Here is a 25,589-nt window from a genome sequence, read left to right on the forward strand (position 1 = left end):
CGGGATAGAAGGAACATACCTTAACATCATAAAGCCATATATGGAAGGTCCACAGCTAATATCATCCTCAATGGGGAAAAACTGAGAACTTTCTCCCTGAGATTAGGAATATGACAGGGATGTCCACCCTCACCAATATAGTTTAACATAGTGTTTGAAGTCCTAGCCTCAGCAATCAGAAAACAAAGTGAAATAAAATGTATCCAAATTGGTAAAGAAGTCAAACTTGCACTTTTTGCAGATGACATGATACTCTACATGGAAAATCTGAAAGACTCCACCAAAAAACCACTAGAACTTGATGCGTGAAGTCAGCCAAGTCACAGGATGTAAAATCAATGCACAGCAATCAGTTGCATTTTATACACCAATAATGAAGCAACGGAAAGAAATATCAAGGAATCAATCCCATTTACAGTTTGCACCAAGAAACATAAAATACCTAGGAATAAATCTAACCAAAGAGGGAAAAGATCTGTATGCTGAAAACTGTAGAAAGCTTATGAAAGAAATTGAAGACACAAAGAAATGGAAAGTCATTCCATGCTCATGGATTGAAAGAACAAATATTGTTGAAATGTCAGTGCCGCCCAGAGCAATCTATACATTCAATGCTATCCCAATAAAAATAGCACCAGCATTTTTCACAGAGATAGAACAAACAACCCTAAAATTTTCATGGAACCACAAAAGACCCCCAATAGCCAAAGTAATATTGAAAACGAAAGCCAAAGCTGGAGGCATCACAATGCCAGACTACAAAGCTTGTACTATAAAGTTGTAATCATCAACACAGTATGATATTGGCACAAAAACAGACACATAGACCAGTGGAATAGAATGGAGAGCCCAGAAATGGACCCTCAAATGTATGGCCAACTAATCTTTGACAAAGCAGGAAAGAATATCCAATGGAAAAAAGACAGTCTCTTTATCAAATGGTGTTGAGAGAACTGGACAGCAACATACAGAAGAATGAACCTGGACCACTTTCTTACACCACACCTTATACAAAAATAAATTCAAAATGAATGAAAGAGCTAAATGTGAGACAGGAAATCATCAAAATCCTACAGGAGAAGACAGGCAACAACCTCTTTGACCTCAGCCGCAGCAACTTCTTACTTGACATGTCTCTGAAGGCAAGGAAAATAAAAGCAAAAATGAACTATTGGGACCTCATCAATATAAAAAGCTTCTGCACAGCAAAGGAAACAATCAACAAAACTAAAAGGCAACCAATGGAATGGAAGAAGATATTTGCAAATGACATATCAGATAAAGGGTTAGTATCAAAAATCTATAAAGAACTTAACAAACTCAACACCCGAAAAACAAATAGTCCAGTGAAGATACGGGAAGAAAATACGAATAGACACTTTTCCAAAGAAGACATCCAGATGGCTAAGAGACACATGAAAAGATACTCAACATCACTCATCATCAGGGAAATACAAATCAAAACCACATTGAGATACCACCTTACACCAGTCAGAGTGACTAAAATTAACAATTCAGTAAGCAACAGGTGTTGGCGAGGATGTAGAGAAAGGACAACCCTCTTGCACTGTTGGTGGGAATGCAAACTGGTGCAGCCACTCTGGAAAACAGTATGGAGGTTCCTCAAAAAATTAAAAATAGAATTACCCTACGACTTAGTAGTACTAAAAATTTATCCAAAGGATACAGGAGTGCTGATTCATAGGGGCACATGTACCCTGTGCTATCCACAATAGCCAAATTATGGAGAACTCTTGACTTCATAGTGTCAGTCTACCACATTGCCAAGATTTGTCTTTTAAAAAATATTTTATTCAAAAATAAATAAATAAATAAATAAATAAATAAATAATATTTTATTGTAATGAATCTTTCTGTACAACAAAGTAATATTGCTGAGGAAATAAATATTTTTTAATAAATATAAACAATTAAAAAAAAACTTAGAGTAAGGACATAGTCATTATCTTTAAAAAAAAAAAAAAAAACAGTATCAGCAACCTGCCTACTCAGACACTATAGGGACATCTCTTGCTGATATTTTCTTTAGGTTTCCTTTCAAAATCAGTGGGGCTCACAGGTGTTTAGATGGTAGTGTGATGCATTATACTCAAAAATGGCCTGTGCAGCCTTGACTTTTCAGTCGTAGGCGTTACTCACCCTTTTTGGAGTGTCAGGCAGAGATGCTCAAGGGATGGAGATGTGATTTTCTGCCCCTTCCATAAATATGCACATTGACATGATGGGGCTTTCTTACATGCTATTTTGGGTAGGCGTTCCCCTCCCCATCTCTCCATGGAGACAGAAAATTACTTTTGTCAAAGTTATTCTCAATGCATTTACAATCATCCAAGTTTTAATTTTAGTTGGCTTTTATGATTGCTTCCTTGGATTTGTATAAAGAACTTTCTGGTATTTTTAATACTGAATCATCTGGAACCTATCATTTTCCCTGTTTTCTCTTAGCTATACCTATAGATCCAAGTATCCAAAAATTCCATGAAAATTGTTCTGGGGGAAAATTATAAGCTGTTGTCTTCAAAGATTTGCCAACTCCTCTATTATTTAAAAATGATTTCTCCTATTGTTTCTTTTAGATACTAGTCATTGGTATAGCTCCTTAAAGATCCATCACAACCAAGAAGTATTTTATTCAACACAGGAAAACCTTTTTCCCCTCAAACACATATTTAAAATGTTAATCTAGTCAGTCATTGGCCCTTTTATATAGCAAAAGAGACCTTCAGAAGCATCCAGACATTTATTTTTATTTTAGAAATTAGGAAAGGGAAAGGCCCAGTCTTCGAACTCCCAGTTAGTCTTCATTTCTGTTCACCACATTGCCAAAAAGCAGAGTTCATGTTTGTAGAATGCCATTAATTAGTGTATTCCACTTCATAAATAATTCGTAACCACAGTAGTATTATTTTGCAAAAGAAAAAAAATCATTGAAAGCGTCAAGATTCTACAATAGAAAATGAGACGTCGTATGTGCCCATACATGTAGGGGTTCTGAAAGGCTTTCTTTGATTACTGTGTAAATGGTAAATAGAAATCCATATAGTTTCAAGTCTGATTCTACATCTGCTAATTGGATATTGCTGTATGGATTTAGTAAGCCAATATTCATGCTCTTAAGTAAACATCTCTCAGAATGCATGCATATGACAAAGCTGGTTTTTCTTTTAATCGCTGGAATCAACGACTAAATCGGAGGTAGGCCAAGTTGACTTTGCAAAAGTAATCTAGGTTATAATGAAAGGACTTTATACTTATTTTACTATCAGCAGAACTAATGGAAAGAAAACAGAAATGTAGACTCCTAAAGGTCTTCCAAGGGCAGAAATTCATCTCTTTTCCTGACAGGAATACCCACATTATTCTGAACCGTTCTGTTTTACATCTAATTCCTGGCTGACAAATGTCCGTTTTTCATGCTTATTCATTCGTCACCCTTGTGTTCTCTCTGCCTGCAAGGCATCCAGCCTGCCTTCTATCACATCTTTGCAAATGATAAAGGATATGCTTAAAACGTTACCCACCCTCCCCTTGCAGAGGCATCCAGAAGTGAGCAGCTGCATTCCTGGACAACCACAATATATTCTATGCTCATTACACAACCTGAGAGCTAGAAAAGAGGGTTTATGGAAGAAATTAAAAGGATTTTGCAGGAAGAAGTATTGCCTCGTGGGGGGTTAAATGCGAGATCATTTTAGAAATTACATAAAATTTATATGGAGTTTAAAGCCAAACCATTAAAATGAAATAATTACAAGGTATTCAACGATGGCTCAGTTAAACCTGTCTCTCGAAGGATGTGCCTCTGATGTGTGGTCACCATTCTCAGTTAGGAAACAGGGATCCTCCTAAGAAGTGCCTTCATATGGCAGGAATTTGAAAACCATGCCAAAAACTACACCATATCCTAAGAATTACAGCATGCTGCATTCAAACCCATTGCCTCTTAATGGTGCTGCTGACTTCTATCATCATAAAATTTTTGCAAAAGAGCAGTAGGTTCTCATGATGGTCATATTGCCAGTTCCCGTGCACCCCTCAACCCAGCTTGGCTTTCACTTGCCATTCACACCTAAATGTCCCAAACCAGTGGCTTCTTCACCCTTCTGAATCCTTCCCTGCATTTGTCCTGTTGGCCTCTCATCTTGTTAAAACGTTATTCTCCTCTTGGTTCCTCTGACACATGTCTGTTTGGTTTCTCTCTTGCCTCTTTGTTCATGCCATGTCATTTTGCTGGCAGCCTTTTCTTTTGAATGTTGGTGTCCTGTATGTTGAGCACTCAGTCTTTCTCCTGGTGATGTAATCTGTTTCCCATGCTTCGGTCGTCTCCTAGACAACAAAGCACAAATTGCTTACAAGGAGGTTTTTTATAAGTTCTAGTGTTTCTCAACTTGGGATGGATTTTGCCTACTGGGGACATTAGGCATCTGTCTGTGGGCATTTATTTTACCACAGCTGGAAGAGGTGCTCCTTGATTTTAGTAGGTGACGTCCAAGGATGCTGCTAAGTATCTTGCTATGCACAGGACAACCTGACAACAGAGAATTATCCAGTCCCAAATGTCAGTAGTACTGAGCCTGAGAACACATGATCTGGATTTATTGCACTTTCCATTTGAATATCCTGTACACACCAAACTGAACCTGTACCAAGTACATCGCTATCTTTCTCTTCACTTTCCTAATTCTGTACTATATCATCTAGTGATGGTACCATCTTAACAATTGCAATAGCTAAGAATATACTATTATTCTTGCCTCCTGGCACTCTCCAAATACTTGGGTCTTCTGAAATGTATGATCTTTTTATTTCCAGAATCTGCTTCCTTCTCCTCTTCCTCCTCCTGCTTCCTCCTCCGCACTATCACTAGCCGAGTTCAAGACCCCGTCATTCCTCCTACTCTACTCAGATGGGTTCCTAACTACCTTCTGTCTCTTTACCACCACCTCTGTCACGTCTGTCACAATGAGGGGAGTATGATATCTGATCCCCTTCCTTTGCTTAAAAGCTTTTGAGGGCTTGCCATTGCTTAGCATGGCAGAAAGGCTCTCACAAGTAGATGTCAGCTTACCTTTTTAGTCTTGAGTCTTTTTATCTTACACATCATCATCTTAAGCACTTAAGCAAGTGTGTACCAAAGAATATAATACTAAATATTAAAATAATTTGTTTTAGCTATTTGGATGCATACGTACCTCATTCTTATTCTAAGCCCTCATTTTGTGATATGCTTATTAATTTAACCAAGAGAGTCGATAGGTTCTTAAATTTGAGAACTAATTCCAGTCATTATTTTTTCACCCTACCCCACATCAGATGGAAGTTTTTCAGAATGATTTTTTTTTTTAATTTTTTTTTTCAACGTTTTTTATTTATTTTTGGGACAGAGAGAGACAGAGCATGAACGGGGAAGGGGCAGAGAGAGAGGGAGACACACAGAATTGGAAACAGGCTCCAGGCTCCGAGCCATCAGCCCAGAGCCTGACGCGGGGCTCGAACTCACAGACCGCGAGATCGTGACCTGGCTGAAGTCGGACGCTTAACCGACTGCGCCACCCAGGCGCCCCTCAGAATGATTTTTTTTTATAAACAAGATATATCTGGTCAAGAACATTTTGTCCCATAAAAATTGTCCACCGCTGCTATTATTCTTATTAGTACTTGGCATTTTGCCAAAATTTTTATCTTGATGCAGATCCAAAACAAAGAGAAACTACGTAAGAAAAGAAAGAGTTAAAAAAGAGAATAAAAGAAGAAGAGAGTAACAAGTTTTTAATGTTTGTGTTGGAGGGACACAGATTAACCAAAAGATGTCTGATGAAAGGGATGTCTGTAATAGCAAAATATGTACAAATCAAGTCTCAGAAGGTTCTAATGTAGCATTGGTTATTTTGCTGTAAGGCTTTCGGTAATTTGATAGATATGTTTCTTACATGTAAAATAAAGACATGATTTCGATAACTTATAAGTTCTAATAACTGTGGATTTTAAGTGTTTATTTTTGCAATATACTCAATTTCTTGATAATCAAATCAGAAGTGGCCTTCTGACAGAAATTTTGTCACCGTTTGGCAAGTCTCTTGTCTCACCTCAGATCACATATATCCATAATTTTCTCACAACCCCTAAGCTTTTGAAGGTTTTCTTATGCTGAGAAATTCAACAAATGGCAAGTTTGTAACAATGGATTTTTTTTTCTGTCCGTGCTTCCTTCCAGATCGTGCTTTCTGATAGCTCCTTGAAAGACATTAGGAATATACCTCCAGAGTCTTTGGGTTTTCACAAACCACAGTTCAATAGGCTTAAATGGTACTTTTAGATTCTTAAGTCTTTATCAAAGATGTGACATGGAAGGATAGAAGCATTAATTTATAATCAAAATCAACTGGACAAAATTCCAATAACTTTTCATTGGAAGGAGATGAAACTGTATGTGTATGAAATAAAATGTTTAATATATTTTTTTGTTTATATAAATGTTGCTTCAAAGCTCTGTGGCGGAATCATTTATTTTTTAACTTTGGCATTTAAAATAATAAACTGATTTTTTTAACCAATAGTTTGTTTTTTTTAATGTTTATTTATTTTGAGAGAGCATGCACATATGTGCATCTGGGGGAGGGGCAGAGAGAGAGAGAGAGAGGATGAGGGAGAATCCCAAGTGGGCTCCACGCTGTCAGCACAGAGCCCGATGTGGGGCTCAGTGATCTCACAAACTGTGAGATCATGACCTAAGCCAAAATCCAGAGTCAGATGTTTAACCGACTGAGGTACCCAGGCGCTCTAAAATGATAAAATGATTTCTAACATGTTTATTCCACCTATAACAATTTTTAAAAGTCTAATGCATATTTTAGCAACTATAACTATATAAATGTGTAGACAGTTGGTATATTTGGGGAGAAATGACTATTTAATCTTCTAATTGAAGGATGGCTACATAATTACATATTACATATGTACAATTACATATGGCTACATAATTACATATTCTAGACTCATCCCCATAGTTACTCTTTTCTTTGCCTTGTGTTTGAGACATGTCAAGAAGCTATGTTCATTCTTTCAGGATTCCAGCATTCTGTTTTCCCCTCTGAAACAAAAAACTTCCTTTTGAGTTATTGATGAAAAGATCTCAGAGTTATTACAACTTTAATAGTATCTATTATGAAGAGAAAAATATGTATGTACATAACAGACTGCGTGTGTGTGAGAATCATGACAATGGGATTCTTTTGATAAAAAATGTGATCACCATATTTGGTTACCAAGCAATACTAGGGAAATGCAATTAATCAGTTTCACTTATTTTGAAAATTAGGTTCTCCAAAGCATTCCATTAAAGTAGAAGCAGTTAATAGCCTCTGAATTTCATGTTTTCCACCACACAGAATATAATAACCCCAACTATGGTATAGTACTAACAACATGTGGTGTGGTTAAAAAAATACAAAGACACATAAAATGCTAAACTGGAACATTTTTATAGCATTTTCCATAAATGGATAAATGTTAATTATTATTAGTTTTATCATGTATTTTACTACCTGTGCTTTCCAGATCTACGGAAGACATTTGAGCAGGAACCCCTGGGAAAGGAGGTATCCCTGGAACAGGAAGTCTTGCTCCAGTGTCGACCACCTGAAGGGATCCCAGTGGCTGAGGTGAGTAACAAAAATTCTTTGCATTTAGCAAGTGGCATTTAGTTATTCTAACAGAGGCCTAATCCATGGCTAATGGTGCAGTGAATTAGGGTATGGCATGATGAATGTCTGGTAATGGAGTCCTAACTGCCTGCTGCTGGCAAAATAGATTGATTGGGAACTGATTAATGACTCGGGAGTCAATTAGAATGCCCCACTGGACAAAGCCACAGGCAGCTCGGTTTAATTTTGTCATTCTCTTTCAAGAAACCAGAAACATTGCTTTATTTTATCTGGCACTTATCATATGGAGAGTTGATAAGACTTAATAAAGTACTATCGGTTTTATTATTGTTCTTGATAATATGCAAAAAGTGTAAGAAGAGTGTGTGTGTGTGTGTGTCTGTGAGCCTATGCACCCCACATATATATTTCCTGTTCTGTGATGTAATCCAAAGGCCATATCTACGTACCATGAATAAAAACATGTCTGAGAAATAACAAGTGTCAATTAGTTTCCCACCATGAGCTTTCTTCCATCAAGCTCTTTGTTTTTTTTTTTTTGCTAAAACAAAGCCTATTGACTATTAATAAAGTATTACAAATCAGATATATACCATGTTTTTCATTAGCACCAAATCATATGGTGTCCTTTGAAAATGCCTGTCTACGGGGGATAGGCCTACATGGCCCCAAGGGAGTGCCATGCCCTCCTTGAGACACTCACCATCATAGAGTATACTTGTTGAGGAAAATTGTCTAATACTGTATTTTCATTTGTTAACGAATAACTCTAAGCTCTCGAAAATGTTACCTTTTATGATTATTAGGAGACATCCTAATGGGCATCAAACACTATTGCCCTAGCTAATTGGGTATTCTTTTGGCCCAGAAACACATTCAGTTTGACAGGTGACATACATAGGTGCTAACCTGTTGGTCCTTGTTAACCTCCAAACTACCTTGAGTCCTTTGGAATTCTCACTCTTTTATTGCATGTGTGGAAAGAGGCATTTTTTAGTTGTTGCAATTGGGGCCTGAATATGAGCCAGCTGATTTGTTTTTTTGTTTTTAGTTTTTTTTGTAAAAATAAGTCTTGAATTCTCCTTTATGTATGAAATTGCAAAATAATATATTGACACAATATAGTTCAAAAAATGTTTCATAGTTAATAGTGTACTTACTATTAGCTTTCTCTTAGTTTTTCAGTCTTGTGAAGGTTGAAGCAAAGGTGGGAGCCGGCTCAGCTGATCTCACCACCACAAGATTAAACATCTGATTGCTCTTTGCAAATTATTATAAGTAGTAAATTAAGAAATTTAGGCAAAGCTCTTAGAAAACAGCTCCATTTTTTCTCTCACAGCCATTTATATCTCTCCATGTGTCAATGCAAAGACTCAAAGTAGTGTTCTTAAGGAAACTTTTTGTTTTATTTTGCAAGAAGGGAACTATTTTTTGCCCTGTTACTGGCATTCCGTGGTACTTTCTAACACTGCATCAGAGACTTTACATGATTATATCTGTTTTATCTGAGCTCATCAAAACCTTATCTTCCAACACTGATATATAATATGATTTAGTGTGATGAAAGGAGGCAACTCTTCTCTATTCAGTATTTTATTTCACTTATTACAATCGTTCATCTGTCTCCTTAATTGTATTTTTAAAATTCTAAATGCAGGCCTCCACCAAACAACCTTAAAGACCAAAACATGTCCTGAGTAACATGCGTGTCCACAGCCTCATTTTTACCCAGCATTTCCTACAGATTGCTGATCCCTGCAAAGACTTTCAGTGAGGAGATCCTAGTAATTTTTTCATTTTTTTTAGTCTCGCCAACAAAGTGGTTCACTTTGTCTAGGAGTAAAGATTCATGACTGAAAACTAATTGGCTGTGAATTTTATTTGTATCATCAGTGGGGAAGAGACCAATTAACACTTGGCAAGCTCAAAAATCATATACCCATTTGACATTCAAAGAACTATATTTAATGCATTTTTTCCTTTTTTTTTTTTCTGAAGTCAGAAGAGACATCAAACAGTCTTGCTCAAGAGCAGGCTAATAAACTCCTAGGTAGATATTTTCCAACACCCTTAGAATCACCAAGATCAGAAAGCTAATAAATACCCTAATGGGACACATTACAATAGTCATTTGCTTAAGAGGAGCAGATAAATGAAAAAAAGAAAGGAATGAAATGTAACCTGGTGAATTAAAGTGTTATTAAATTATTTTGGTTGTATCATAAATGCATTCATTATTTAATATTTAAATTTTTTGAAGAATCTGAAAGCATAAATATAGCTTAGAGTGAAATGCTGATCTTAAAGATCAAACTCTTGCATTTTACCATAAGTAAAATCAATCATGAAGGTATACTGGCAAGGATTTGTGCTGCTTTTGTGTCCAAGGCAAGTGATTCTGAAAAACTCAGATGGTAAATGCTCAATGGATACATGGTTTGATCAATTCAGTTGATGTTTGTTTTATATGTGTCTAGCTCCAATGAGCAAGTAGTCAGGTACATTCTTTGTAGAATATGAGGAAACAACTTTCTTCCTTCCCATACAAGTCAATAAATTTCTAAAGAACTCTACCAGTTAAAAAAAAATTTAATGTTTTTATTTATATTTGAGAGAGAGAGAGACAGAGCATGAGCAGGGGAGGGGGCAGAGAGAGAGAGACGGAGACAGAATCCAAAGCAGGCTCCAGGCTCTGAGCTCTCAGCACAGAGCCCGACGCAGGGTTCAAACCCACGAACCTGAGATCATGACCTGAGCCAAAGTTGGACGCTTAACTGACTGAGCCACCCAGGCACCCCGAGAACTCTACCAATCTTAAATTACAGTGGTATCACTTTTGATGCAGATAACATAGGCATTTCTGAGGTCATAAATAACATTTAATATCATCCCCTATTTTGGCTCTGGTCTCTATTATAGAATGTTAAACTAATTTCCTCATAGAACTCTCGGTGTAAACCATTTTTAACTTTTTGACTTTGGGCAAGGTGTTTCAATTCTCTGTATATATGTTTTCTGAATTATAAAATGGAGATAACAATAATAGTATCTATCCGGAAGATAGTTTTGGAGTTCAGATGAGATGATACACGTAAATCACTTGGACCATGTAGAAAGCTCAAGAAACATCAGCCATTTTTAGTATTATTATTATATGATCACTTACTGATTTACAGAAGACAAAATTCAAGCTCTGGAATTCAGAATAGCCACTAAGCACATTGTACCTATGCTGGGTGCTGTGGGGCTGTGAAGCTTCTGTCCTGTGAAAAATCACCAATATGCCCTCTTGTGTTCTCCAGCCAGGGCTTTGGTTAGAGTCCATAAATACTACAAATGAAGATCACATTGTAAGCTTCAAACAAGGAAAAGCCCTTATTTATTGTAAATATCTGCTTCACAAATGACATGTTAATGTAAATACCTACAGCAAGTCATGACATGGCTGTTGTCCTTGCTCTAATTTTTGAAGATACTGGTGTCCATTTGGCCCTCGTGATCCCAAGACATTGGATCAGCCTGCATATTTTATTTCAAAGAAGACATTTGGGCTGAGGCTACTTTTGGTAGTTCTCCTTTTCAGGGATAAAGGAAGGAGGGTGACAAAGTTTCAGAGGAGGAAGAGGCCATTCGAGATTTCTTATACCACATCTCTCCAAATGGTGACGCTTTGGGTAAGAAAAATTATGTTGTGGGCACCCCAGGATAAAGCATATGGGTTCCAGAGCTCTAACCTTGGCTCTCCCTCCTCTGGTCTTCTTGCCACATCCTTTCTTTATATCTATTTTATTTAAGATATTTAACAACTGTATGACTTCCTTAGCCCTGAGGCAGAGTCTGAAGGCCTTGTGCTGTATCAGGCGTAAACCCTTCAGCTGCTGAATCATAGGGTGGTCCAGGGAGCCATCCAGTGCTGGGAAGGAGAAGGGGAGCGCTCAGTTCTTTAGCAGCACGTACAGAGTTGTTTCAGCCATACCATAACACCTGGTATGGATGAACCAATGTGATTGGCTCCTATGTACAATGATGTTTTATAGCTCCAACTACTACTTGCATTGAAATGTATCTGTTTACTCCTCTGCCTTCCTGACTAAACTGTGAAGAAATAAGGAGCAAACGGGTTTTGCTCATGTTTTATCTCTAATACCCACAGACTGAACCTATTTAGTAGATTCTCTAACTATATTTCATTAAATGAAGGAAAGAGTCCCTGTTGGATATGGCTACATTTCAGGAAACGGAGATGGAACTTTCCACAAAAAGGATGTTTGTCACCCCTGAAGTTGCAACCCTATTGAGAGAACTCAGTGTGGGGTGAGGGGTTTCATTAGTCTGAAGCCTGAGAGTGAAGTTCCAACCCACTAGGACCAGAAGGACAAAAAGGGGGGGCAATTGGAAGCTACTTTAGTTCAAGGAGTATAGGGCAGGTTAATAATAATCATATTAAAATTAAGAGTAGACCACATGGGAGAAAGGAAAACAACCACCAGAAACACTCTAAAATGGTATTGCCCATGGTATTTTAGTGGTCCATGCCAGGACCACACCAAAAGTACAATGTTTTTGTTACATTTCTGGGAAGGTATTTTGCCTCCCTTTCAATAGACAAGTCTCCCCATTTCCCTAAACAAGCCAGAAAATTAATACACTGATGAATGGGTGCTGGGTGTCCCAGTGTATCATAGCAGCACTCTATAAAGTGAATCCCTCTTTCTCATCTTAGTTTATGCCTACAAAATGTTGTGTCACATGGTGAGGCAGAAATATACTCAGAGATACTTTATTTTATCAGATTATCTCTTTTGGAGAGTACTGGGATCAAAACATCAACGCATACAAGATTTGCTGGCATGGCGGAAGGAGCAAAACTGAATTTTTCACTAAAACCTGTGATTTGTATCACCTTTAACAAGGGGATAATTGCTTCTCTAATTATAATTGAGCCATTTCTCATAGGAGTTTAATTGGAGGCACAGGGCGCAATGTTCAACTTATTGACCCAGTTGTGCTTAGAAGCCGTCCTCTTATTTATCAACATTTGCATCTCTAATTAGCAAGTGGGAAAATATGGGTCGAAGTGCAAAAGAATAGCTTATTTTGCTGAGTTTAGTATTGATAAACAGGGAACAGATTTTTTTTTTAAAGCTAATACTGCCAGGGCAAAAAGCTGCTGGCAGCTGGAGGCTATGCCAAATGTGCAGCATCAGGTGCTATGCCATCTAATTGATTATTAATATGGCTGCTGAACATTTTGTTTCATGAGAGGCATGCATGTTTCACTGCCATTCCCTCATAATGGGGACTTCATGTGGCTGCATTTCCATGCAGGTGCATTGTCTTCCAAGCCGTGCTTTCTGTCCTTTGTAGGCGAAAGAGAGAAAAGAAGGGCTTGAATACAAATTTGGAGAGAGAGACTGCTTTCAGCGCTCAGTGATATCTGTTGGAGTTTTCCCCTAGCACGTGTGTAGCAACAAGCTGCTGATTTTTTTTTTTTTTTTTTTTTTTTTTGCGAGCTGATTATATCAGCCTTGCAAAAAGTTTTGCGCAAGTATTAGGCTTCCTGACTACTAGGCAGCTTGCAAGCTTTGTATTGGTTCAATCTACAGTTGCCAGCATCACCTCTTTATTATGGTTACCCCTTAAGTTTTTCTTCCAATATCTGCCTCTAATAGTTATATGCAGAGCTGACCATAAGCCCAGATAACCACGTAAACCAAGTTAAAAATAATAACATTAAACGATGCCAACATCCATTAAAAAAAAAAAAACAGTAAGAAATTATAAACCTTTTTTGGACTTATAATAGATTGTGGCTTCACTCCGTGCTCATACATAGTGGTTCCTTTGAGCTCTAGCACAGCATGCAGCTTTTGTTTTTTAATCATTCATTCATTCAAGAAATATTTATTGTCTCTTCCCTCTGTGCTGGGTACCCTTCTAATTGCAGGAGATACAAGTCAGCCAAAGTCCCTAACGGGTTAAAACAAAACAAAAAATGACTACACAAGAATAGAAATAAATGACCAAGGAATTGCCAGATAGTTGCAAGTTAAAAGAAGTAAGACAAGGTCATATTTCAGAGGTTGATGGTTATTGGGGATTGGAAGTCACTTCAGAGTCCAAGGAGAATCTCTGTGGAGGCACTCTATGAGCTGAGGTCTGAATGACAGGAAAGAACCAGTTTTAAAAATGTTTGGGTCAGGAAGTTCCATGCAGGGGGAGCAAAATACCCTGAGAGAGAGTTGATGTGGCTTTAGATTTAAAAAGAGGCCAGTGTAGGGATAAGGGCGCCTGGGTGGCACAATTGGTTAAGGGTCCCACTTCAGTTTGGGTCATGATCTCATGGTTCCTGAGTTCAAGCCCTGCATCAGGCTCTGTGCTGACACCTCAGAGCTTGGAGACTACTTCGGATTCTGTGTCTCCCTCTCTCTCTGCTCCTCCCCCTGCTCACACTCTGTCTCTCTCTCTCAAAAATAAATAAACATTAACAACACTAAATTAAAAAAAGAAAAGAGGCCAATGTTTCAGAGACACAGTGAAGCCTTGAGGAGGGTTTTGTGGACTTATAGGAGGATGACTTTGTGGAATTACAGACATGGTGAGTAGTTTAGACTGATCTCTGAATGCATGAAAAACCCCTGGAGATTTCAAGTAAGGAATTGTCATGTTGTGGTATATATATATATATATATATATATATATATATATATATTCTCACTGTTTTTTTTTAATGGATGTTGGCATCGTTTAATGTTATTATTTTTAACTTGGTTTACGTGGTTATCTGGGCTTATGGTCAGCTCTGCATATAACTATGTCTTTCAAAGATATATATATATATATATATATATATATATATATATATATATATATGTCTTTCAAAGATCATTCCTGCTGCTGCATGGAAAACAGACTTCAGTAGTGTAAGAATGGAAACAGGGACCCATTTAGGGGATCTTGCCTGAACCTAAAGCAAGAGAAAATGGTTGCTTGTCTTAAGGTGGGAGTAAAAGAGATGGAGAGAGATGGTGAAATAAAGGACATATTTTAATTTCTGCCAGAATACAAAATTCTTTTGGGGGGGGAATAAAAATTTCTGAACATGATTTTTAAATTTGCTCTTACGAAATGAATAAGATCTAGAAAATGTTTTCAGGAGAAAGTAAAATCTTCCATGCTAAAGTGCAGCTGTTTTCAAACACAGTCTCTCTCTTACTGGCAACAGACAATGACCTAGAATGTATCTTTAATCACAAGGCACAATGATCTTTCATTTCTGTTACCCTTGTTTCTTAAGAAAAGTGTATCTGTTTCTTCAGTAAGTTCTCTTGCTTGGAAACTTCTTTCAGTGATTCTCTCCGTAGGTCTATAGGCACTATTTACTGGGGGTAAATTCACTGGGGGTGAGAAATGGCAACCTAGTGACCAGAAAGTGTAGAAATACCATACTTTTTTTTTTTTAATTTTTAAAGTGTTTTTTATTTATTTTTGAGAGAGAGAGAGAGAGACAGAGCACAAGTGGGGGGAGGGACAGAGAAGGAGGGAGACACAGAATCCAAAGCAGGCTCCAGGCTCTGAGCTGTCAGCACAGAGCCCGACACAGGGCTGGAACCCACAAACCATGAGATCATGACCTGAGCTGAAGTTAGACACTTAACCAACTGAGCCACCCAGGCGCACCCCGAAAGCCGGTACTTCTAAAGGTGGCCAGACTTAGTAAGAGTCCCACTCTTATGTGGTAAATAAGAAATGCTGAGAATTCCTTATCCTGAAAGGCAAGTTTGTAGTAAAGACTCGTTAGGAACTATCTATAGACCAGTCAATGTATAGTTGCTTTGCCCTGAAAAAAAATAGCATTTTAAGGACATTTCAGTGCCATTTTGCTCCCTTGGAAGATATTATTAGATATAGTCATTCTACTCTGGGCATTTTGAGTGGTTGTCGCTGTTAGTTAATTTAATAGTTCATTAGGTCAGTGTGCTTTTATCTTCTCATAGTTGAACTTAGGCTTTAGGAATGGAAGTTTTCAGACTTCAAGACAAGTTTGCCTCCGCAGTATGGTCTGTGTACATTCAGCTCTCAAAAGCAATAAGCCAGACATATGTGCAATTAAGGGAGTGTTTCCTCAATAGGAAAACAAATTCCTTTCTTAGCAAATTCTTTCCCTTTGCAGAAGTTAAAACTGAGCAAAATGTCACTACATTTTCCACTTGTTTTTTTTATTCTTTGGCTTTTTTTTTAACAATTGTCTAAGGATAATTTCAACATGCTTGAAAGACCAACACTTTAAAGCATAAAAACACACATACTTTCACAAACCTATTGAAAGGTACAGAGTATTTTGGACAGTAGTCAACCCAGAAGTGAATAAGTGTCTTATTTTATTGCAAATCTGACACGCCAATGAATGCCTAAACAAAGTAGCCTATTCTTGACCAGAGAGAACATCTAGAACGATGTCTCCACAATAGCTGTGGGGGAGATGTAGGATGGAGGGAGAAAGCTCTCATCCTTTTACACACTTTTTTTTTTAATGGTTTCTTGCTTCTTGTATTTTAAGGCACTTTTTATGCACAACTTTTATGGGTAAAGAACATAATGAAGATATATAATGAGGCATATGTATCTGTATCTGTATCTGTATCTGTATCTGTATATGTATAATGAAGATGTGTTTAGTCATAAGAAGTACCTACAAGAGATGGTGAGAAGGTGTTGCCAGGGTAAGAAATCAGAAGAAAATAATTCTGGGATTGCAAACTCTGGAGCAATTGGAGCCAAACTCTAGGTGGTAAAAGTCTCCAGCAGGGTATTACCTATAGTCATCCTTTAGAATTTTCTATGTCTTACTACTACTCAAAGTGAGATGCATAGATTATCTGTGTTGATATGACCTTGGAACTTCATAGAAAAGCAGAATTTCAGGCCCCACCGCAGGCTACTTACTCCGAATCTGCATTTTTAGCAAGAACGTTAGAACCGGTCTGCAGTACTGGTTCTCAAATGAGGGTGCACTTTGGGGTCACCTGGGAATTGGTACATGGTACAGTCTGGCTATCAAGATTTTTTTTTTTTAATTTTTTTTTTGAACGTTTATTCATTTTTGAGACAGAGAGAGACAGAGCATGAATGGGGGAGGGGCAGAGAGAGAGGGAGACACAGAATCGGAAGCAGGCTCCAGGCTCTGAGCCATCAACCCAGAGCCCGACACGGGGCTCGAACTCACGGACAGAGAGATCGTGACCTGAGCCAAAGTCGGCCGCTTAACCGACTGAGCCACCCAGGCGCCCCATGGCTATCAAGATTTTTAATAGCTCCCCACGTGATTCTGCAACCCAACAAAGTTGGAGAACCACTGGCCTAAAGAGCAAGGTTAAAACAAACAAATACAGGAAAACCATCAAACTTGTCACTTCTAAACCAGTCAGTGAAACTTGGCAGACTCTCAGCTTCTAGCTAATGCTCTTTCTAGAAGCTTGGCTTGGCTCAGTATGCATTTGATAATCACCCCATAATTGCTTTTCCCATTTGTTTGATTAATGTACCTGCATCTAGTGACTCCAGGCTGAATCGCCATCCTCTCAGGTGTACACACTCTTCACAACTCTGTTGTGTCATTTCCAGTCTCCGTGTTCTGACTCGAGGGGCCCCAGTTTGAGTTCAACGGAGTAACCTTTCTGATAGATGAGGGTTTTTCTAGCTAATAGTTGCTGGAGTCACTTTTCATGTTGGGTGGCATGTGGCAGTTTCTCTCTGTTAATTAGAACAAATGTGCCAATTATGTTAATGTTTCTCCCGATACCAATCAGTGAATAATTAGACACAACACATCTGTCTTTCACAGGGGAGTAGAATGGGAGAGAAAACTGCAAGGTGCTTTGTTCTTTATTATTGACATATGTAATAGACAATTCTTTAGCCAATCACACTGTTAACAAGTTCATGTATCTAAAGGGCAAAGGGTGCCAGTAGCTTCTGGGGGAAAAGCTGAACACCTCTCATTGTTAGTTTAATTTTGATCAGAAAATTGCTATCTCCAAAAAGAACTCTGTAAACAATTTAAGTGATCCTTCCTTTTTTTTTTTTTTTCTTTGATTTCATTGCCCTATTTGGTAACATTCAGGTATGTCATTTACCCTGAAGTACAAAAAGAAACAAGTTCTTAAGTAGAAGTACTTAAAACTCTCAGAAAGGATTTAGCTTTATTGATATAAAAGCTCACACTGAAAGAAATCACAAAACTCAGCCTATAGGATTATGTTGAAGCTGTTGTAAAGATATGTAAATCATCAGATTTATGATTTGTTATAATTTCTGCTTATTTGTCTCCATGTACCTTAACTTTGCAGCTTTCTGATGAATGGAAAAATTTCCTTTGCTTCTATTGTTGTTCTACTGGCGTTTGGGCTCCATACTTGGCATGGTTTTACAGAGATGGAGTTGTAGCCAAACTATTTCTATTGCAAGCAATGCCTCTACCCTTGTGTTGATTCTGGCAGTATGAAGAAGAGACATATGAAACCAATCCATTAGTCTTCCTGAAGGTAGTCAAAGCATATTCTAGGTATGCTTTTACATAAAGCCTTTTGTTTAGTTCAGAATGTAAAGTGTATACACTCTAGCGAATATGGCTCACGTTCCTAATGTTTAATAATATCGAACTGTGTACTTTTATTATCTAAAGGTAAAACATCAACATAGTTGTGATAAGGTCTCTACTACTGTGATTTCAAATATGTTGTCACGATTGTTCTTTTAAAAATGGTTGGAAACTAAGAATGGAATTTAGATTGTAATTTTTTTTTTCTTACTGTGGCACTGATTTGCTTAAACAAAACACAGGAACCACTAAAAGAAAACATTTAATCTATTTGGATATCGTTGCAATTGCTAATACTAGTTAGTGCCAGGCCTTCCTAAAAAGCCCCTGATGTGTGCATCATCCTGGGATACGTTCTCTTTGCCCAGGGGTGTGGAAGGGACAAGGCAACAGGGAGGAGGACACGGCTGTTGATTTGTTTTTATTACATCATTTCGCCCAAATATTTGTGTTTTATTTTTTAATAGTAAAATATGAACGTGGTTACATTTTACACAGTTTTAGTAGTAAACCATGAAAAAAAAATTACCAAAGATAAATAATGTTTGGAAAATAATTATTTTATGTAAGTGACTCCCCCACTTTGTATACTCTTAACATTAGAAGTTTGGGGACCTGTCTTGGGTAGCTTAGCTTTTATGCTGCTTATTTAGAAAGATAAATAAGGGGAGTGAATAAAGGTGGGGAAATGAGTATGGGAAGTCCAGATTAAACTAGAGATTATAATTTATCCCATATTTAATTATGAGTTATCAATCTGTTGGGAATGTTAATCCACTTTTCTGTCTTTGCTGATGATAAATCAAAACTTAAATTTAAACTGAAGAATAAAGTTTTTAGGGGGGAGATTTGAAACATGAGGTTGTTGAATGCTTAAATGGCTGTTCAAAAAAGGTTGTAGAAGCCTGAGCCATTGAAAAATGATCCCCATGTTTTGCTGCAAAACCTTTTTTTTTTTTTTACCCCCTCACAGCACTTATATAGCCAATAGTTCTGAATTTTATAAAACATCAGTAACAGTAAAGCTATAAAACCGTGCATCTAGGAGCCATAAAAAAAAGTTGATTCTTAAATCACACCACACACAGGAAGGGATGACAGTTTTATACATCTTTTCTGGGAACACACAATATGGGGTCAATATTCTCCAGTCCTGAAACTTATAATCAAATTGGGAATCACTCATATTCATTAATAAAATCATGTCAGGGTTTTGAGAATTCTCTACCAGACCGAAGGCATCAATAGAACTGAAAGATCTAACTGTTCGAGGGATTTCTAAACATTTTATCCTCTCTAGAAGAGCTGGGAACCAGTTCTCATATAGGAGGGCTAGAAATATGGCCTCTCTTCTGGTACATACACTAGGCAGGATTGAGGCTGTAAATAAGGGGAAACTTTCCTCAGTGGGAGAGTTTTAGTAATGAAGACTCATAAACCAATATCAATAGCCCTATGCAGTGGAAGATTGAAAGATTTCTCTTAGTTTTTTTTTTTTTTTCTGATTAGTATTATGAATATGAAGATATGTCCTCCTTTTAAAAAAAAATAATGTTTATTTATTTTTGAGAGACAGAGAGAGAGACAGAGCCTGAGCAGAGGAGGGGCAGACAGAGAAGGAGACACAGAATCCAAAGCAGACTCCACGCTCTGAGCTGTCAGCACAGAGCCCGATGTGTGGCTTAAACCCACAAACTGCAAAATCATGACCTGAGCCAAAGTTGGACACTTAACCAATTGAGCCACCCGGATGCCCCTAAAGATATGTCCTTCTTAATAGAGAATTGAACACTGAATCATCAACATTTAAAAAACATTTATAGAGATATAGTTCTGTTTGGGGTAAACTCAATGAAGAAGCAATTAAATTAAATTTATGACTACCTCCCAATTCCAGGTGCTTTCCCTTCCATATCTCATTAAATCCTCCCACAGCCCTGGGAGGAAGGTCCTTCCCTCTGTACATGTGAGGATCGTGCTTCTGGGAGCTTCCAGCCTCACAAGGCTGCAAGCTTGGCAAGTGGGAGGGCCTGGCTACAGAACCAAGTCTGGCAATTCCCAAGTCCGTATCTTTTCCTGTAACAAAAACAAGTTTTATTGGCTATGTTTTGGAAATTTAGTTCATTAAAATGACACAAATTATGTGTAGGCCTATTCTATTGATTTTCATGAGCTAATCTCAAAATATCCAAATGTCCAAAAGATGTCCAAAATATCCAAAATATCCAAAGATTTCTTTTGGGGAAAAGTCATTTATTTAAAAAGTGTTACATCATTCTCATCAATTTTCCAAAGGTAGAATAAGCATGTTGATTTGTGCTATTTGTTATTATTATCTACACACACTTCACAAAAAAATGAAAATTTTAGAATGCAAAAGAGAAATTGAACAAACTTCTGGTCCATTTTGTTAGAATATCTCAATGATTTTTAAACATATTTCATTTGGTGACAGAATTTTTTTCCAAAATTTTCTTCCAAAATATTTTCCTAAAATAGAATTAATTGGTATCTTCTCTCTCTATATATGTTCTCAGGTCACTTTTTTTGTTTGTTTGTTTGTTTGTTTGTTTTATCAAAGCACTGCTCTCAGTTCTGTTACAAGCAGTACTTCTCAGTACTTCAAAGTCATATTTATGCTTCTAGAAATCAAATATGTATATGCATTGCTAAGAATCAATAGAATCCAACACTGTGATCATCTTAAACTTTAATAGTCATAATTATTCCACATTTTGTCTAATTTCTAGCACCTGCAATAATCCTCAGTGCATTGTTGCTATTTGATGGATACTCAATGAATAGCTAATTTTCAGTAGATCCTACTGACTTTTATTTTCCTGTGCAGTCATGTCTTTGTTACATCTCTCTGAATGTGGCTACATAACTCAATTAAGGGACTTCTTCCTTACAAAAATTTGCCACTGACAGTAGTAATTTTACTTTCTATATGGGCACACATTCTTGCCTCTGTTCATGTATTCATTCTTTCTTTTTTTCACCACACTTCAGTCATGAAGGCTTTATTTCTGCTTCACAAACAATGACTTTTATAATTGCTCTTCTGTATACCTGGAACACTGGCTCAGGATGACTGGCTGTTTCTAGAAATTCATGTTCTAATGCTGAGTTGGCTCTACCGAGAAGCCTTCCCTATCATCTAAAATGAAAGAGTCAGCAAACTATAGCCTGCAGGCCAAATACAGCCCACCATCTGTTTTTGTAAATAAAGGTTTTATTTACATGCTCATTTACATATTGTCTATGCCAACAGTTTAGAGACCTTGGCCCACAGAGCCTAAAATACTTAGTACATGTTCCTTCACAGAAAATGTTTTCTGACTCTTAATCTAAAGCACTGTATAGCACTCTTTTCTTTTCTTTTCTTTTCTTTTCTTTTCTTTTCTTTTCTTTTCTTTTCTTTTCTTTTCTTTTCTTTTCTTTTCTTTTCTTTTTTCCCAGCCCTAAGGACCACTGAAACTATCCAGTGTATTTATTTGTTCATATATTGTATTCTTTCTTGAGAATCACTTGGAGGGTAGACTTTGTCTTTTTGGTTTATTGATGCATCCCAGGTATCAGAAATAGTGAGGTCACATAGTAGATACTCAACAAATATTCACTGGATAAACAATAAATACATTTTGAGCATCTCTGCTAGGGTACTATAATAGATACTCTGAACACAAAAGTAAACATATATATTCAGAGATGTTCAAAATGTATCAGTATTGATCAGTATTGGAGATATCATATACACATGAGTAATCGTGCTCTCAAGAACTCCCAGGCACAAACTTTACACAGATTATTACAGTACAGTATGATAGATGGTTTGAAAAGATTGCTACAGGTGCACACTAAAGGAAGACAGACAAAAAGGGCTTCAGAATGAAAGTGTCTTCTGAGGTGAATATTGAAGAATGAGTAAAGTTCTCTCAGCAGAAAAGGAGGAGAAAAGCATTCTGGGTAGAGTGACAGAAAATACAGTGAGTGGCCACGTTAATGACGCTCACATGCTAAGGAACCTTTAGGAAGTTCAGTATGCCTAGAGAGTGGTACTAAGTGATGAAGGTGAAGCTAGAGCAGTAATTGAGGCCAGCTTGTAAAAGATTTCATATCAAGTTTGGATTTTAACCTGGAAACAATGACACAGTGGAGAACATTTTAAATGAAGCTATTATTTTTAAGATTAACCTTTTAGTAAGAATTGTTGGAATTAAAATAACATCACAGTACTTAAACTTAGGGACATAGAAGAGGGGCCAGGTTTGAAAACCATTTTAGGTAACGTCCATAACTTCATAGAATGGTTTTGAAGAAAGCTATGAGGATTACTGTAAGCTTCGAGTTTAGGATTGAGAGGATAATGGCTCCATATTTGAAAAGAAAACCAGAAGGACCAAGCTTATAGATGATGTGAGGTGATACTGAGATCAATTCAGCACATGTTTTGTTTTTCATATTTGTTGAGCATTCAGATGGAGTTATCAAGAAAGCCATTGAAAATATGAATGGAGCTTACCAAAAACTGGGATTGAAGGGATTGATTTTTGAATGAACAGCCATGAGAATGAATGAGATCACCAGTGTATATATAGGCCAGTTGTTTGCAAACCTGGCTGCACATTAACATCACCTGAGGAGCTCGGAGAAACACCAATGCCTGGGCCCCTCATAAGCCCAATTCAGTCAGAATCTCTGCAGGTGGGGCCCAGACGCAAGCAGATCTTAAAACCTCCCCGGGTGATTCTGATGCACAAAGTTGAGGACCACTACCATAAAATTAAAAGGAGGAAAATGAAAGAGAGAACCCTGCGGAGGACTATGTGAAACATAGTGGATGAAATAAAGGGACCCGGGAAAGAGGTTTGAGAAAGAACAGATAATTACGTGGCATGAAAGTAGCAGAGGGAAAGAGTGCTGTCGGACTGGGAAGTTAGAGGGGCTGCTGGTTGCCTCTGAAAATGCAGTTGGGGCGCTAAGCATGAATCCAGACAGCACCAAAGTGAAGGGCCGGCGGGCAGATGAAGAGCTGAAGACAGTTTAGCCACAAAGGGAAAGAGAATGTGGAAGAATAGCTGGGAAAAGCAGGTATGTCCTAGAGTAATTTCATTGTTGGTTTGTTTTCAGGATGGACTGAAGACATGTGCATGTTTGTGGGTGACCTGATAAAAAAAAGGAAGAGCTTTGAGAGGAGTTCCTATCTTTGGGCCTATTCGGCCTATTAAAAAAGGAAGGAAGGAAGGAAGGAAGGAAGGAAGGAAGGAAGGAAGGAAGGAAGGAAGGAAGGAAGGAAGACATCTGCTTAAATTAAGGAAGATCACAAAAATATTGAGTAATATGTTGATGACCTAGGGCCTCGAAAAGTCAAAGAGGTGGAAAAAGTGACCACTGAGTGCCACTTCTGAACACAGGATTCAGCAAGGCAGAGTTGGGAATAGTCTTGCAAGTGATACAGATGCCTTCTGGGAAACTTGCATGTTTTCCTGTTTGCTAACATTTTTCCCTAAAGTAAGATGACCTTATTTTTGTTTCTCTTTTCTTGGTTGAATGTTGAACAAGATCTCACAATATGAAGATTGCTCTTTACAGAACTATCTCACTTTGTTCAACATCCTTGCCACAGACCATGTTGCCTAAAAAAATAATAAACCCCAGCGTGTTCAGTTAGGTTTAACACAGGTGAGTCACGGCATATGGATGCGTGCACATAGAATGTGTCATTAGGATGGAATTTGATGGAATGCAGTTGGGTAAAAATGTGCACGTTAAAAATATTTTAAAGTATCTTTCGTTTTGTACCAGATGTTCCTTTTGTTTATTAAACTTGAATCTTAATTTGTAAAAGTCTTTTAAACTAGTAAAGACACTAAATCAGATAGTGTTCTACTATCAGCTATTAGGTTCAGTGACCCATTAGCTGGCATATTAGGTCCTCCTTCCTTCAATTTTGATGAATGCCAAGAATTGCGATTACCTCATTTGCAAATGGATTTGTTACCCTGTGATTTTAGTCCCTTACTCTCTCAAATACCACACTAATCTTCCCAACTAGTTTGCACCTAACTTGTGCCACCCTGGAGGCTTTGACACCCCAAACAATGTATCAGGTAAGATTGTGATGCAAGAGATGGCTTCTGTTTGAAAAGCAGGAGACAAGTTTTTAGCACAATGAGTATCAGGACGGAGTGCATATGGAAGTTAAAGATACAAATACAGGTCCGCTTGGGTGGCTGAGTTGGTTATATGTCCAACTCTTGGTTTCTGCTCAGGTGATGATCTCATAGTCCATGAGTTCCAGCCCCACATTGGGCTCTGCACTGACAGTGCAGAGCCTACTTGGGATTCTCTCTCTCTCTCTCTCTCTCTCCCTTTTCTCTGCCCCTCTCCCCCCTCTCCCTCTCCCCCACCCTCTCTCTCAAATAAACTTTTTTTAAAAAAAGATACAAACACAGATCCCCTTAAACATGTTTTTGTTTGTGTACCCCCATAGAAAATTTTGCATATTGCTGGTTACTTGAATTCCATTTTGAAATCCACGTGCCTTCAAACTCTTCTTTATCCTAACTGAAAAGAGTTTTCCTTTGGTTTATATGCCAAGTTTTGTAATACTTTATATGGTTTAGATCAAGGTGTTATTTCTCAGGTCATTTGCATGTAAAGAGAACCTTCTAATGGTGGGATTACAAACTAGCTTTCCTAAAGACATTTCAAGACACTGCCAAAACTTTGGGCTGCATCTTTTGAGAGCAGGGATGCTTTCCTGATGCCCCTGAAATCAAACTACATCCAGTCCCAGTGTTAGCTTTGAAAGTGAACCTGTGTTTGGTCCCAGAAGAGTGAGCAGGGTAGCGATGATAGAGAGGTTAGGTCTGATGGCTCTTTTCTGTGATCACACTGTTTCCCTGTAGAGCACCAGTGAGAGGCCAACCCGGGCCCAGATCCTGGAGTAACTCGGGTGTTTCCGTTCATCACGTCTCACACACACACACACACACACACACACACACACACACAAATAGGTACCTTGGAATTTCTCAGCGCATACTCAAATTTGGGGGCTTTACAGGTCCAGATAGCAAAAACAAGAACGTATCTTATCACTAAAAAGAGAGGATAGAATGGATATCATGGGGTACTGAGAAAAAATAAGAGTGTTGCCAAAAAAGCCTATTTCATTAAGTCGACATGTGTGGAAATTCTTTTCACGTTGCGAGGGCCAAATTGTTCATATAAAATAAACATTTGCCTAAAAAAATCATTTATTTCCTTAGACTCTGTAAGAATCAGTTTACTTTTTT

At 37.7% G+C, this 25,589-nt stretch overlaps 1 protein-coding gene and 1 long non-coding RNA gene across 5 annotated transcripts in view; one reads left to right on the forward strand and one right to left on the reverse strand.

The window, feature by feature from the left end:
• The window catches only part of UNC5C (unc-5 netrin receptor C), a 365,666-nt gene that overhangs the window by 252,870 nt on the left and 87,207 nt on the right, over positions 1–25,589 (forward strand). For all 4 annotated transcript variants that reach the window (XM_058721861.1, XM_058721862.1, XM_058721863.1 and 1 more), the window contains exon 4: positions 7,579–7,682. In XM_058721861.1, the coding sequence (XP_058577844.1) occupies positions 7,579–7,682 (104 nt within the window). The remainder of the gene's footprint in view (positions 1–7,578; positions 7,683–25,589) is intronic.
• On the reverse strand, positions 2,753–17,429 carry LOC131507307 (uncharacterized). The gene is made up of 2 exons (XR_009259435.1): positions 17,231–17,429; positions 2,753–4,347 (listed from the first exon to the last, which is right to left on the reverse strand). It is a non-coding gene; the product is annotated as an uncharacterized LOC131507307 (long non-coding RNA).

The sequence above is a fragment of the Neofelis nebulosa genome, chromosome 3 (genome assembly GCF_028018385.1).
Source record: "Neofelis nebulosa isolate mNeoNeb1 chromosome 3, mNeoNeb1.pri, whole genome shotgun sequence".
In the NCBI taxonomy this organism is placed as follows: domain Eukaryota; kingdom Metazoa; phylum Chordata; class Mammalia; order Carnivora; family Felidae; genus Neofelis; species Neofelis nebulosa.